Below are 17,745 nucleotides of genomic sequence, written 5' to 3'. Positions count from 1 at the left end.
AGGAGGAGGGAGGAGGAGGAACAATTGACCATCGTTCCCCCCTCATATTCATGTGGACAGAACCGCGTGTGGGAGCTAAAGTAAATATATATATATTTTTTTGAAATACTTCACACTGAAGAACAGACATCATTGTATTAATATGACTATTCGTTTCTAATTTTGTTAATTTACATATACAAATACCAAACACGCACTCAATTTTAATCTGCGTATTTTAAATTTTTTTATGGTATTGGTTGGCGGACGAGCATATGGGCCACCTGTTGGTAAGTGGTCACCACCGCCCATAGACAAAGGCGCTGTAAGAAATATTAACCATTCCTTACATCCTCCTATGCGCCACCAACCTTGGGAACGAAGATGTTACACCTGTGCCTGTGATTACACTGGCTCACTCACCCTTCTAAACGGAACACAACAATACAGAGTACTGTTATTTGGCGGTAGAATATATGATGAATGGGTGATACCTACCCAGACGGGCTTGCACAAAGCCCAACCACAAAGTATTTTTTTTTTTATGTTTAATATTTTTTATATTTTCATCACAACTATAGGCACTTGGACTATATCATATATATAGTAGACTTATTTTAAATATTATTAAACGTGCTGTAATATCGAATTAGGACAACCATGTCCTGTAATGATATGTATACAGTTTTGTATTATAAATAAATAAATAAATAAATCAACACACAGTAAATCGCATCTATAATAATTACAAATGTTAAAGAAGACTACTACTAAGTAAGAGATCTCTTTCAGAGAAACTTTGGGCACAAAACTCAACGTATAACTAGCGACTTGAAAGTGTACGTAATTGCTATAAATATATATCCAATAAAAATATACTATTTTTATATAATTAAATATAAAAATAAAAGTTTACGTTAGTTGATGAAAATTAAAACAACACGTTGCCTTAAGTTTGTTGAACTTTCGAGCTGAAACGTAGATACTAAACATAAATAATAATTTAAAAATATATCGTTTTAAAATAATATTTTCTTATTGATATGGTACGTATATAGCAATGTTTTTGTATTTTATAATAACTTACGCGTGTTTGTGCGTCACATAAAACACGCTATATTTCTACAATATACGCATATAAAATGTGACGTCAATATATTTATTAAATAATAATTAGTGGACTTTAAATAAACCTTGATCAAATATATTTTTTATTTCGTTTATATATATATGTATATCAATATTAACAATTTATTATTATATAATCGCCTTAAAAAGAAAATTTTTTATACATATCTATCTATTTATCTGTGTACTGTTTTTTTATTTACATAAAAGCCATTAAAATTAAGGTCTTATTAAAATAGTTACTATAATATAATATACCATATAATAGTAACTATTTTTAATATAAAAATTAAAAATAGTTGCTGTATATAATAATATAGCCTTACTTAATTGTTAAAACTAATTGTTAAAACTTATACATCCATGATATTAATAATTAAAATTTCTACTGAGCTTCTTGCCGGTTCTTCTCGGTAGATTGTACATTCTGAGCCGGTGGTAGCATTACGTTGGTGAAAAAATAGAATGACTATTCAAAAGTGCTTGTCTACATAAATAAGTTATGTTATTACAAAATTGAAAATAGCAAACTTATGATGACAGTATATAAAGAACTTCGTCATTTTTTTTAAAATTAAAAACACATAAATAGTTGTTTTTTGTGCCAATTTTGCAATGTTTTCCTTACATTTGCAACGCAAATAAATAAATTAAAGTAAAATAAATTAATTAAAAAAATTAAAAATAAAATCAATTAATTAATAAATAAACAATTTCCTATTTACATTAAGATAATCGTAAATATAATCTTCGCTGAGATTTTCCTTCAATGTTATCGTCAATAGTTACATATATATATAGAACCAGTTATCGAAATGTATCATTCGAAGAGTAACATACACGTTGTCAAGATGTCCCGCGAGGAGTCGCTACATATTATTAGGAAGTTTTTCGTGGACGTCTTTTTAATATCAGGACGTAAGTTTATATTTTTGTTATTAATCTTATACTTAATTTTTCCTTAGAATACGTATATTACGAAAACATAGGGATACTTTAACGAATACTATTAATTGCGTAAAAGATACATTTTGAATTTGATATTATAATTAAATATTTGATCAACTCTTTAATTGTAACATAAAATTAAATGTCAAGTGATTTAAAATAATAAGAGAATTAACTTTTTATTAATAACACTTATTACTTTATTAAAGGCACCGAAGTGAATCTTTTTTTACTTAAACTTAGTTACATATATTCTGGGTATAAGAATTTCAAGTGGTTATACATAGAAAATTTATAAAAATAAATCTTAATTAAAAAAAATATTTTTAATAAAGTTAAATAAACTAATGTACATGCTATGCATTACTAATCAATAAATATATCAAAAGTACATAACTTAATTAGTTTGACAATACGAGTGATACAATGTGCTTGTAAATTGCTTTAAATGACGCTTTTTTTCAGTGGTATTAGGTATATATGCAACACAAACATACTGGGTGCCCTTCGAGAGGGGTTTCTTCTGTGGAGATGAGAGTCTAATGTTTCCATACAGGAATGACACCGTAACCACTCCAATGCTCAGGCTTTTCGGGCTCGGTTTACCTGTGTTAGCTGTGAGTAATATTTTATTATAAGTTTATGATTTTAATATATTTTATAAATTTAGTTATAATCTTTATGTATGTAAGCGATTATATTATTATTGTGTTATCGTTAAACGTGTGCTAAGTTTTCAATAATTAAGTTAAGAACCGGTCAAAATAAAGGACTCCCGTCGCGCGTCCCCCGACTTCTGTGGTGTCTTGATCTCGTTAGAAATAACAAATTAATACTAGGGTAACTAGGAAACCATCCAGGAGTTAGTACTTAGTATATATGCTCTCTGTGCTCTCACAATACAGAGCACAGATGCGCAAGTGCGTTCTCTATTATTATTATAATCCGATAGCAACGCTGATGACTATAAGATTCAACACGAACGGAATGGGTCCAATAATACACAAATCCAAATATTATCCAAGACTTATTCTTTTAATTAACTATTCTCAAAAATCACTTACTATGTCTAAGCACTCCATGACTTTAAATATTTAATTTTTTCCATACTTTATAATAAATTATTATTATTATTATTATTTCGTTTTGGCATAGATATTGATTGGCATTGGCATATATTTTTTCATTTTAGCATAGATGTTGATTGGCATTGGCATATATGTATATTAATAGTCAATACAAGTATAAAAATAATAATAAATAAACATAACAATGCATATTTTAGTACACCGCAATTACCACACGCATTGTTTATAGCCTTTGAAGCTATAAATATCTCATTTACTATAATATAAAAATGAATTGCAGGATCATTAACACAGTAAATTATATAATTAATCAAATTATATATGATTAAACAAAGATACACATGTACATACTATACATTAAAATAAAATACTTACAAGCTGTAATCCGTCCGCTTCAATCAATGTAAAAAATGAAATTTAAATATTTGTAATGAGTTTTAAGATTATTTAATTAATTATATAAAACTGTTGCAATTATTGTATTAATGTTCGTTTTTAGTTTTTCGTTTGCGAATGGGTGCTGCTTCGAAAAGTGACCGACGAAAAACGAATTTTAAGTCTGTACGTACCAGCGTGGCTCCGAGGTTTCTACTGTCCTCTGGCATCGTTCGGCTTTGGCACTTGTTTCATTGAACTAACCACCAACATCGCTAAGAACGTTATTGGCAGACCGAGGCCGCATTTTTTTGACGTAAGTTGATTTTCTTGTATAATTTCAGCAGTAATTAATTCATTTCATTTTACTTTAAATATCATACCGTTAAGTAACTTTATTTTTAAGATACATTTGAACAGTGAGGGAAAGCAAAACACCGCTAAGCTCACAATACAAGTCCCACAGATAATAACAATAACTGTTTGTCGAAAAAGGAGTTATTTACGTCACGAACTCTATGACCATAGCATCTGTATTATTACACTCAAAACTATATAATTTAATTTATCCAAAGAGATAAGCTAAAAATTCCGTTTCTTAATGATTTACTTATATACGTAATATTTTCCATAATGACACTTATATTAAAGCTTCCGTTACGATCTGACATCTGTATGTATGTATCAAATCAAATCAAATCAAATCAAATCAAAATATACTTTATTCAAGTAGGCTTTTAACAAGCACTTTTGAATCGTCATTAAACAAACTATATTAAGTGAAGCTACCACCGGTTCGGAATGTAGATTCGTACGAGAAGAACCAGCAAGAAAGTCAGTAGTTACTCTTTTTCAACATTTAAAAATACCGTCATGCTAGTTAAATACAATTATATATGTATGTAATGTATCCTGCCTGGAGGTCAACAAGTGTATCGTATAAATACCTGTTTGATTGAAAACCATATTTGCATTTTTTCTTCATGACAAATTATTAATTTCATTGAACTATTAAAAAACGATTGTCGAAACGAAACGAAAGTTGTCTCCTTCTTAATATTTAGTCAAATATATATTTGATTTGATGTCACTTTATTAACAATGTATAAAATTACCGTCAGAAACATCCTCAATATTTCATTCTGAATGTAAATGAAACAGCTGTTACGTTTATCAATTGCCGGGAATATTAAATTGTTATCAGCTAACTGTCAAACTATTATTCATTCGGGAATGTGGAATCTTGTGTTAGAATATTACGATAAGATCTTCTATGCATAATAAATTATAAGTAATTGATAATATATTTCTTGTAAGGTCAAGGAACTCTGTAATGATTAATTAATTAATTTTAAACAAAGTTTGATTTACTAGTGAAGCCAGAACTTGCTCGTGTGTTGACTTTTTATTGATAAGCTAAATTTTTATAAAGTGAATTTATAAATATATTTTTTCAGCTTTGCAAACCTTCAATAGACTGTACTTTACCAGAATGGCAGAAGCGTTATATTCAGGCGAACGAGTACGAATGTTTGGGCGAACAGACGGATAAATTCATGGATATGCACATGTCTTTCCTCAGTGGACACTCCGCCTGGTCCGCGTTCACTATGTTCTATTTAGCTGTGAGTATACTTAATTTCTGACCTACGTGGCAACAAACCTCTTTGAATATTTTAATTCTATCATAGTTGTCTTACTATTTATAATCTATTATAGATCAACTGAATTATTATCAGATATTTTGTTTATAAATCCTACCTAAAATACATAGACACTTTCAAATATTATTAGATTTATAAACTCATTCAATTTAATAAAAATAATAGTTGTAAAGCGATTCGCTTTACTCTACACAACCATATATGTTGTTTTTGGGATTAAACAATGGGATCGTGATTTTATTGCCCGCTTTAACCACCGCCAGAGATAGATATTTTAATTGAGTGTATTTTAAAAAGCTCATCTCAACTATGGAATAATATGATACAATATTATACGATACTCCTTATAAAAAAAAGAAGCAATAACCTAACTTGTAATATTGCAGTTATATTTAGAGAAGAGGATGGTATGGCGTGGGACCCGTGTGCTGCGTCACTCTTTGCAATTCGCGGCTGTTATGCTGAGCTGGTTCACAGCTCTCTCAAGAGTTTCTGACTACAAGCACCATTGGAGCGACGTACTGGCCGGGTACTTCCTCGGGCTTACATTTGCCGTGCTAGTCGTAAGTTTTGACAATTTACAAGAAAATAGTCACATGTTCTTTTTAAAGAAATATTTTTACAAAAATATATCTTCTCGCTGTAGTTGATAATATATAGTATCTATAAAGCAAATATTATACGATACTGTTTATCCAAAGAACAGACAATAAATTATTTTTTTAATATTGCAACAAATAAAGTAACATTATATAAATAAAATTCGATTAATTACATTAGCAGTTCATTTCTGTAGGAAATCACTTCGTTAATCACTTCTTTCTTGTGTTGAAAAGAGACTACTTAGACTTTAATGGCTTTTTTGATACGTTAATCCTTTAAATATCACGATTTTTGACGATAGTATTATACAGCGAACTTTTTTGAGTTTTTCTTACTGAATAGATTTATAGATCGCTCTTAAATTATATTCATTTCTTTCACAGTGGACATGGGGAACGGATATATTGGAACCTAAAAAGAAACACAATCCTTTACCCCTTCACGACACCACCATGCAACACTTACAAATGGCTGCGCCGGCGTGATCGTTGTCCTTTAAGGGAAAACGTTACACTAGTTTAAAACCCCGTGAATATAATAATAGAATAATTGAATAAATATTATAAATTCTGATAATAATGTAGAGCGTCAAAATCAATATCGTGAATGAATGGTTAAAAGTTATTTGTATTGTAGTAAAAATGTATATGTAGTTTCGTGTATACCAAATACGTAATAAGATCTCATTTAGAAAAAAATAAAAAAACTAGCGCCAACGTAAAAATGATTAGCAAATACGCAATATAGAAAAATGTTGCTTTTAGTAACAATTTTGTCAGTTTAATGATTATATCAAATCACGTAAAAAAATTAAATATATACATATAGTTTTCGTTCATATGTTTTGTTTATACATTTTTCGTTGATGGACTAATTATTATATTAAATGATCTGATTGTTAAATAATATCGTGGTTACCGTATTAAATTTTATAAGTAAATAATTAATTTTAAGATTTATTTATTGTAAACAATTACCAATATTGTATTTCAAATTATAAGCCTTAATAAATTAAATTTCAATAAAATCATTGTTTTGTTTAAGGAGACTCGTTGAAGTCTTTTATATAACATCTTTTAAAAGATCATTTATGTCGCGTAGAGATGTTTCGCTCCCATTAAAAAACTCAATCAAAAATATAGTACTTCACAGGAATTTCTATTCTACTTGTTTGGAAACTTGACCCAGTTAGATTGCATGAATCCTATGATTATCATCTTAAACCCAGCAAGTACTTCTAAATTATATTCTTAATTAATCTCGTGCTCAACTGTGAAGAAAACATAATGTACCAGGTGAAAATCTATCTACTTATCCGCATGGAGCAGCGTGGTGGAATAAATCCTTAAGGCTAAGCCCAGCGGTAGTCCAGGGCACCGCCCTACCACTTGAAGAAAAGCAATGCAATTTCGAGTAGTATAAGAATATAGTAAAAAACGCACGCACGCACGCACAGATGAAGCCGCAGGTTCAGATATTATTAAATAAATTAGCAAATATACATTTTTCTATGACATTTAAATTATTACATAGAAGAAAATATTTCTGGAAACGATATATGAAAGGCTATGCTATGTATGTCGAAATAACATTTTCAATGATGATTTAGTTTTCTTATTCAATACTAGCAACCCTTCCAGGCTCAGCAGTAGGGTAATTGATATAAAGAAAATGATGATATTAATAAAGTGAACCCCTTACATACAAACTAACATAATATATCTATTAATAATATTTTATTCAACATTTGGAAAACATATATTTATATATACAAATATATAAATATTAATAAGTAACATAAATTTAAATTGATTTCGTTACATATATAATATCATAATTATGATATATCAGGTCCTTACATATGAAATTAGCGTTTTGTCGCACTGACCACTTTGATCTGAAATATCTCCTCTTTTTTTAGCGTTTTTGGTTTCAACGTTTTCGTTTTGGAAATTTCGAACTTCAGAACTAATCCCGTGGACGGCCAGAGACCAAAGTGGAAAATGAAGAATTAACACTTCACTTCAGAGATAGCTGCAGGCTTCAGGGTAAGTGATAAAACCGTTGTTATCAACTTGAAGCAAATCGGGAAGTAAAAGTCGACTGCTGAGTTACTTTGCTCAACCGACACAATAATGAAGGGATTTTGGATACTATACAATCATCGGAAGCGCTCGTTGCAATGGCTCAACCCTGGAGACCCAGCCAAATCCTGCCCTAAGCGAAAATTTACTCAGAAAAAGTTACTTGTGAGTGTTTGGTGGACACTTGGAATGTCTGCGACAGCCACCGTACCGTACAGCCCCGGACCTTGCTCCAAAAGTTTATCATTTTTTCCGGAATTTGGACAACTTCTTACAAGGAATAAATTCAACTCCGGTGCTGCAATCCAAGCCGCCTTCAAAGAGTTTATTGATTTTCCCCCAAGGTTTTTTTTAGTAAAGGGATCAATAAATTACCTATGAGATGGCAAAAATGCATAGATAACAACAGCTTGATTAAATAAATATATTTTACAAAAAAAAAAATGACTTTATATTCCTCCCGTACAAAACGCTAATTCCATATTATGTAAGGACCTAATATATACAACCCGAACCAAATTATCTGGATATTTCACTTGGTGTTAGGGCTTTGTGCAAGCCCATCTGGGTAGGTAGCACCCCTCTTATAACATATTCTACACCCGGCCAGACAACAATAATCAGTGTTGTTGTGTTCCAGTTTTAAGGGCGAATAAGACAGTGTAACTACTGTCAAAGAGACAACATCTTAGTGCCAGTTAGTAGCAGTAGTTGATGGCGCATTAGTGTTGTAGTCAATATTTTTTACGGCCAGCATCAGGTCAGCCATTTCAGCTCATCCTTGGTAGGTAACTTTAAAAAAAAACGAAATTGTATGTTTTGATTTTCATTCTCACAAACATACATATAGTCGGGTTCATATCTCACATTAATTTTGTTATTAATAATATACCATTTTAACAAATAATCATTATAGATTCGTCAAGAAATGAAAGGATATCGGCTATGTCGTTATCGGAACTTTGGAAGTAAAATTTAAGTGGACAGAATTAGTGAAATGAAATAGTATTGTTTTACGTCTAAAGATATATTAATCAAGAACTGTCTGTAGTTCATACTAAAGAGGATTAATAAGCAAATCGTCTGGAGTATTTAAATCTAAGGTTTGTTTACTATTACTTCTTCTTCGATTCGAAACCTTCTCCTCAAAGGGAGAGGAGGCCTTTATCCCAGCAGTGGGACATTTACGGGCTGCTAATGCTAATGCTAATGCTTCTTCGATTAGAAGTGGGTACATTATACATGGATGCGTTTTTAAAGCATTTCCTAAACACACATCTACCTTATTTTATCAATAATTTTATCTTTTTAGAAAACACTCATTGTAAATATGCAGCAATTTTTCCTACAGTTTTACCTATAAATTATACGTAACTTCAATTGATATTACCTGTACTGCTGACCGTAGATGACTGTGAAATTTTACTTTTTATGGAAATTTGGACTCTATATCAACTCATATAGAGTGTAATATAGCGTGGTAGATTTCGCAAAGGCTATATATATTGAAGTTTACTTTCTCCAGCAGGCGATTTGGTTCGGAATGCCCGATGTACTGCCCGCGCCGCTTCTTCGCTACCTTCTTTCATCAAAGACTAAAAAAATATAAACACTCAAGTTGGCATATTAATCATTTTAACTCCAAGCATTAAATTCGTTTAATAATAGTTATAAACAACGATAAAATAAATTCAGTGATTTGACGTAAGTATGAATTCTAAATAGTCATGAATATTCCTACAATATTGTCCCATACATATCCCATCCCTAATTGTCTAGCTTAGCCAAATTTTGGGTACAGTTCTAAAAAATAACCAATCAGGACAACCCATATAATCACTTTACTCGCTTTCTGAGTCGCGTAATTGGAAAGTACTGTCTAACTTTATATTAATACAGAGAATTTATCCACAGAATAATCCAACGACTCTTATTGATCCAAACCGGCGTTTAAACTTAGATCCGAGTATCTGCAGATTCATAATCATAAGTAAATAGAAACTTTAAGGCCTGGAGTACAAAATGTATGTATTATTATACTTATGAACTTGTACTATACGATACTTAAAAAATGTTACAACTTATATCTTGTATTGGATTTTGAACATTTACAACAAACTTTATACTAAAATAAATTTACAAAAAAACTAAGTTATCAATAATGAAAAAACCCGTTACTTATTGCCCGTCTGCGAAATAAAGCGGTCACAATTCAAAAAGATCTAATCATTTTTTAAATTGTACAGACAAGTTAAAAAAAAACAATCGAGCCTCCCCGAGACAAATCAGCAACCGCAATCCGAACACCACAAAGGTTCTATGCTGTCGACGCGAGACCAACCGTAAACAATCGCGGGCAGTTCCCGGCCGGCCCCCGCGAGCGTCGCTCGTCGACCGCTCGAACGAATTAAAAAGTTAACATGTCATAGACAAGATTCGTTCCTTTTTCAAAGTGTGGTACCGTTGTTTCCCATCTCTTTTAGAAGTTAACGTTGTTCCGTTACTGTGCTATTGTGCTGTGCTTCACGTAACGTATTTAGATTAGCGATGATGTTGTATGTTACATTAAGAATTTGATGGCAATGTCGATAGAGCGAGCGTAGTTCATTAACACTTGAAAGATCTTAGTGTTGTATTTAAAAAAATGTGATAATTATAATCTCTATGTAATTGTGAATATAATAATGAAAATATATATATCTATATCAAGTACCTATATAAAAACCTTATACGTTAATGTAACCTTAATATATTCAATTGGGTGCCAAATTTATTGCACCCGCAGAATTGTCTCTAACGTATAAACGAACACTTTATCGTACCATATAAAAACTAGTTCTGTATATATTTTTTTAAAACTAAGGTGTTTTTTATATAAAAATAAGCGTAACCTTCGACATGAGGTTGCACATTAAAATAACATTTGTATAAAACTCTTTCCTACCAAACCTGTTTTAGTTCGCGTTTGCAATTCATATAAGCGGTGTGTAATAGAACTATTTTTTATGATATTGTTGCTTTTTCTTATACTTCACCTTTACTTGGTTTTTGGTACCTCTAAGTACCGATAGTTGAGTGAGACAGACAGCTCTATACTAATACAGGTATATAAAAAATCGTCCTAAATAACCAAATACAATAAAAACGGCTATTAAATATTTATAATAGCTATAAAATAATAGCTATAAAATTATTAACCTATTCGTTATAAAATTACTAATACGGGCAAGACTTATATGTAATAATTATGACTTCTTATTTAGTAACGTAATATTTTAATATTCAGCTCTACAATACCCAAAATATATAACATTATTATCGTTACTCTTTTAAGAATTTACAAAACTAGTCTTTTTAAGAATAATTAATGTTAAACTTAGGCAAAGGTAGGAAATATACAATATTTAAAAAAAAGAAAAAATATTCACAAACTTAGACATATATTCATAGAGTTTGTTAGACTCCTTGATCTATAGACTGGTCTCGAGGTTATTGGTTCGAATCTGATGTCGGTTTAAAATCAAGGAAAAAAAATTGCAGCTGTGATTTCTTATATACTTTTTCAGTTTCTCATCCAATCAATTCCTGGATAATCTTGGTGATTGGACGCTGTGACCAATTTATGTTAAGAGGACGGTCATAAAAATAAATAAATTTGGATCTAATTGTGGATCAGTTTTTTATATAAAAAATAATTCACAGAGGAAATTGTTTTGCAAAATATACTCAATGCCTTAACAGAAACCTCAGAGGACAGGAATATGTAATATATATTACCTCTTCCTGTGAAAGCAAGTTTATATTTATGTATAAAAGTTGAGAACCAAGGTTGATATAAAAAATTAAACTCGAAACGTGAATAATTATTAAAATATTAATTTAATTTATTTAAAAAAAAAGATACAATTCGATAATAAAAAAAATAAACGCAATCAAACCGAGCGTTGTTTAAGAATGACTGCTTTTACTTAACTAATGCTTTATCACATAAGAGATTACCACAGAAAGTCGCCTTATATACATACAACACATTATACATACATAGTTGTTGTATATAAACAGTAAATTATTTTTCCCAAGCAGCTGCCACTTTTAGTCAAATCTTTCTATAATTACATTACTAAACGCAATATCGAACGCTCAATAATTTAGGTAGAGACGTATTTTTTATTTCGATGTAAAATTTATGTATGTTGACATATAAAAACTAGGTCCTGATTGATAGAATCAATATTTCGTAACGGTGACAGTTTTTATTAATACATTTTATAAAATGGCTATTAAGTGCTTTATAATACATTTTATTTGCATACTGAGTTAATGACAGAACCTGTTTCTATAAGAACCGAAATGGACCGGTGTAAGAGCACGTGGATGTTAAACGAAGGCCGCAGGCTCTAATCTAGGCAAGCACTGAGATTTCATGCTCCTTATTTAATGGAAGAGGAAAATATCTCGAGGAAACTTGTTTTTAGTAAAACACCCTCCAACCAACCAACCAATATTGGAAACATTGTTGGAGCCAGCTCTAAGGCTCTTGGCATCACCCATCAGTGGGACATGTACCTAATTATTGTACTTTTAACTTTATGTGCTTAGGTAATTGTTTTTAATAGTAAATAATATATTAAAATGTATACAATTAAATGCCGTGTTCTGCTCCGGTTTGCCTTCGCTAATAATGTGGGCAAACAACATACCATGCAATTTAGCGCAACTCGCATGAATGAGATTACAAATCAATGATATATTTAGTCAAAAGATAATAATATTGATATAGGCTACGTTAATGCTACGAAAAGGTTCACATGGTCGTAAATCTTAACTGAAAATAATATTTAGACTACTATTTTATTTTATTAACAACATAAATACGTTATTTAGATTTATAAGAATCAAGTTTTTGGCCACCAAATATTAACGAAAATTAAACACATTGCCATATATAAAAACAAAAAATATTGGTAATATCACATTTAAGAGCGTCTATCGAATAAAATCATCATACATCATAATCTTGTAACGATATTAATAAATAAATTCAGTACCCAAACTGACAAGTAATTTTAAAATTATAACGTTAAATTTAATTAAACAGAAAACGATATTCGATTGTTATAGTTTTTCAAAATCATAATGCATATGACAAAAGTATTAAGCCGTACAGCCCTATTTATGCCTGATTCGCGATGAACGAGCTTTTTTTGTCAAATAATATAACTTACAAAAGACACATGAACTCTGTCGGTTTGATTTTGTAAAATTATAGTAAACATATTATATTCTCGATCAATAGCAACCTGTGTTAATATCGTTCATTGAGTAATACAGTAAAAGTGGTTTTAAAGTTCACTTCACCTACACAACGCCCACCCTTATATTTTCTACACCCATTGACCAATGCTGGCCAAAACAGCCACCTACGGTCGCGATGATAAATTAAATTTTATTAAATAAGTAACTATTCCATTTTCAAATTTTATTTTACTGATTAGCAAATATAAATATGCTTTTAATAAAAATAATATCGGCCAGATTTTAACACTTTTATATGACTGATTTTTTTCATAAATCAAAGCCACGTTAAATAGAAGTTGGGGACAGTACGACTTCACAACGATGCCATAAAAATAGGCAACACGATATTGAGAAACGGTTAATGTTCTGAACGCATACTGATCATTACTTATTTTTATAGTATTTTGATTAAATCTTTTGAAATTGTCATTCGATTTTAATTTATTATTTTTCAATAAATTAAGTTTCAAAAGGTCTGTTTTCATACTTCCAAATATTTTATGAGTTTTCCTAAACTACCAGTCTAAAGTGGATAAACAATTTTTTTGTAAAAGAAAACATTAATTTAATTTTTTTTTGTTATTAAGATTGTAACAGATACAATATTATGATAGTCATATTACCTGCGACAGCTTTTTACATTTACATTTAAATTATCTTCTTTGAATACTTAAATAAGACATATATAAAATAGCGACTAGACATGACGTTGATGGCAAGAATGCTAGCAACATTTCCCGTTCAAATCGCAATTCCGTTAATCTGCGCAAATATTATATACCATTAATTTTAAATAATGTCATTGTTACTTCTAAAATAAGACCATATGTTAGTAAAATGATAGCAGACATAATTTACATTTATTATTGTTATCGTAAACAAAGTTTATGTGTCGCAACAGTCGTAAAATCATCCGGTTGCAAAATTTAATAAAACCAATATGGAATTTATGACCAAAACTGATGCGCGGGCGTTACTTCCATTATACTATATACCGTTGAACTCAAATTCATTACACATGAAGTTATAAGTATACGAAGAAGACATTATTTATTTTGATATATATTGAAATTATACCACAACTATATATTTATTTTCAAAAGCCAAATATGGCAACATTTGAAATACAGAGTAATGAAAATATTTTACATTTGCTATGCTATGCTAATACAATATTAAGTTTTTTATTTGATTATAAAGTATAGATATAATAATATATATTAATAGATAATACATATTAATAAATATGGCTATAAGGCCAAAAAAATACACTCACACTACACACTACATTAGTATAGAAATACAGTTTAGCGAACAATATACAAATATAACTCGTCTTACAAAAGCACAGATAAACTTTGCAATCGAATGTAATGAAAATGAGAAATGATATATTTTGTAACTTTAATTGTAGAAATATTTCACAAAATTACATTTGTCAATACTCCTCTAGAATTAACTTCTAATAAATTATTGTGATCGATGATCTCATACGAGAATATTACCTGATTTTATAGCATTTGTCTGTGCATTAATTTACACATTTAGCATATGATTAAAGCCTTAATATTTGGCCACACCGTCTCTTTCAACTGTACTGATTATTTTTGTTCACTTATTTTCATAATGTGGTTGAACTAAGATAATATAATTTCATCTCTTCTTGCAAATGAAAGAAAAAAATCGAGTTTTTAAGTAAGTACCCCCTAAACAACGCTTTTAAGTGAGGGCGTAAGTGGAAATAAAGATCAGGTACTGGCTATCATAGCTAGGATATTCCAATAACCAAAGTAGCATTAGCCCTGAGAATTACCAGTAATATTCTCAAAGTAAATTAAAAAAAATATTTATTGGAATTCATATTTGTTATAAAACTACATAATTTGGCTTTGCATGGAATATTATTCCTTCATTATTTTTTTAAATATTTCATTTCTATTTTTAAAACAAATATAATCTTCACGTTAACTGCAAGAAGATATTTGTAAAAAAAAAATGCAGAATTACATTTTGTAAGGACAAACACAAATAAATTTAAAAGGAGCAAATGAGCTAAGCTTGGCGTTTAATAGAAGCCAGTGTATAGTTCCAATATCTACCTTTAGGCAACTTATAATGGTTGTATGTATTACAAAGTGTCAAATTAATACAACAATCAGAACTGGGCTAAAATCGTAAAATATAGAAAATACAATATACAGCGTGTATAAAAATAAAAACGCAAGTTCGTACTATGGGGACCTCAAAAGGTGGAAATTTGTAGTCGACTTACAAAATGCGAATACATTGATATTTGATACAATGTAGTTACATTGCCCCTAGTTATCATTTCACTCACGTTCCAACTTGACTAACCATAAATTGGCTATTGAAGACCGAGCTTTCTAGTATTTTATTGGACGCAGAGATTGTATTTCAGATTTATCGCAGCTATTTTTAGTTTTAAAACGCATAAAATCAGCTGATTTCACCCAATAAGATCATTCGTGAAATAATGAAAAGTGATTATTGCAAATGAAAACGTCAAACCAATTTATGTTTTTAATACGACTTTACAATACGACTTAGGTACGGGCTTAATACTTATTGAAGAAACCTTCCTTATCAAAGTAAATATAATTGTATGACGTCATACGCTGTATTATACAGTACATTTTATTTCCATTTTCCTTCAATTTCGAGTTTAAAATTGAAAACTTATTTAAAAAAAAGCCTTAAAAGGCAAACACTGTTATTCTTAAAAGTCTAAATCATAAGGTAAAAATAGCCTACTATTTTTACCTTATGATTTAGATACTACAAATTTATTCCCATGTAATTGTAAATGCAAATTCTTATTTATTAATTTAAAAAAAAAACAGTATTACTCAAATTCTTAGCGGGTCTTTGGGTCAGTAAGAACTTTATTTCGAACAGCAATAGACAATAAAAAAAGTTAAAAAGATTTTTTTGTTCAAACGCGCTACGCTCCGGTTCGATTTAGTCCGATTTGAAAAAATCTTTCTGTGTTTGATAGTCGACTTATTAAGGAAAACTATATAACATCATAAACCAAGTGGACTGAGCAACCTAGTACATAAAACATGATGTTAAAACATTAAACAGAACATTAAACCCGGCTCTTATATCATTGTATTAAGTAAAACCTTCTCCGATACTCTCTGCGTCTTCTGGTATAAGGCTAACATATATTGGTTTAGTAGATTTTTGCTGGACATTAAAGAAAACGTCGCCTCATTTATTATTATCGATAGACACAAATAAAAAAAATACTATTCAAACAAAAGAAAGTCATTATGCATCATATACATTTCCTCGTTTTACGGTTTAATTCATGTTTAATTAAACATAAACGCTTACAGATATTCAATTAACTGTTTAGCTGTATCGGAACGCAAGCGCTGATACTCGTAGTAACGAGGAATACCACGGAACACATACTCGTACAGGCCATCATTACGCCGGCCACTGCACGCTCTAATACTCGTTACTGTATTTATCGGCACAAGTAATAAGACGAAGTGAATAATTTATTTGACTTCTTTGATTTATGCTTATATATTTTTTTTAAAGTATTATTTTATTTTGCTTCGAAAATTAATTTTCTTATTTGTATCCAATAGAAAATTTAAATACGTACTTAATATAAATATATGATAATTTCTATTGCATGCGTATGAGCATTCTTGCTGCACCTAAGCGCTTGAACACCGCTGCACTGCAGCGATATTAATATTAGGTAATGAAACATATTATCTAATGTCGCTGCCGCTAACGCTCTTGAATTATATATATTCGGAGCCCGAAGCAACGCTGTTTGTCTGCTAAGTATTAATTTACTAATAAATATCGCTTAGTATACGCGAACAATCAGACTGCATTCTGTGTGAAATCAAATTCGTTACGCACAACTAAAGACATATTTTCCCCATGTATATTCATGTTAACGGTACACATTTAAGACGTACGTACAGTACTGACCGTATTTGTGTTTTTACTTAAAAAGAAAAAGATTTATTGTTACTAAAGATTTCTTTGCTTGTTTTTTTTTCTGGAACTGAAGATGTTTTTATGCGGTTACAGTAAACTGGCAGAAATCGTCACGTATGGAAGACTACACATTCTGGCGACCATTCCTTAGCTCCTAAAAGATTTAGATGTTGAAAAAGAGTAACTACTGAGTTTCTTGCCGGTTCTTCTCGGTAGAATCTACATTCCGAACCGGTGGTAGCTTTACTTAATATAGTTTGTTAAATGACAATTCAAAAGTGCTTATAAAAGCCTTCTTCAATAAAGTATATTTTGATTTTGATGCATTGCTGTAAAAAAAATATTATTCCAAATCGACATACAAACGTTGCGTCGAATTAGTGACACGTATTTAAAATTACGTAAACTATTTCAAATGATATGCGTTTTTCAAAAATAACCATACCAAAAATATATATATTGGAATACTACGTGTATAGTGTATAGATATTAGAAAATAATTATGAATACCACATACTCAATTAGGAAATCTTAGTAAAGATTGAAATTAAAATGTACTAAGAACTTTAAAACAATACAATAGTTATT

General features: G+C 30.1%; 2 protein-coding genes across 7 annotated transcripts in view; both read left to right on the top strand.

Moving 5' to 3' along the window:
* Positions 1-1,920: 1,920 nt before the first annotated feature.
* LOC125070547 (putative phosphatidate phosphatase) lies at positions 1,921-6,687 on the top strand. Its single transcript, XM_047680453.1, has 6 exons — positions 1,921-2,025; positions 2,521-2,672; positions 3,643-3,834; positions 4,976-5,143; positions 5,569-5,745; positions 6,169-6,687. Exons 1-6 carry the CDS (start codon positions 1,923-1,925, stop codon positions 6,268-6,270), a joined length of 894 nt encoding a protein of 297 aa, XP_047536409.1. The 5' UTR covers positions 1,921-1,922; the 3' UTR covers positions 6,271-6,687.
* A 3,540-nt stretch (positions 6,688-10,227) lies between these two features.
* The window catches only part of LOC125070192 (hillarin), a 57,205-nt gene continuing 49,687 nt past the window's right edge, over positions 10,228-17,745 (top strand). For 2 of the 6 annotated variants that reach the window (XM_047679929.1, XM_047679926.1), the window contains exon 1: positions 10,234-10,396. The gene's annotated coding sequence lies outside the window, so the exon portion shown is untranslated. Of the gene's footprint in view, positions 10,425-17,745 lie in introns of all 6 variants that reach the window. The other 4 variants (XM_047679927.1, XM_047679930.1, XM_047679931.1 and 1 more) reach the window with 4 other exon arrangements.

This window comes from Vanessa atalanta, chromosome 17 (genome assembly GCF_905147765.1).
Source record: "Vanessa atalanta chromosome 17, ilVanAtal1.2, whole genome shotgun sequence".
NCBI classification, from domain to species: domain Eukaryota; kingdom Metazoa; phylum Arthropoda; class Insecta; order Lepidoptera; family Nymphalidae; genus Vanessa; species Vanessa atalanta.
This window is presented reverse-complemented; position numbering and strand designations above follow the sequence as displayed.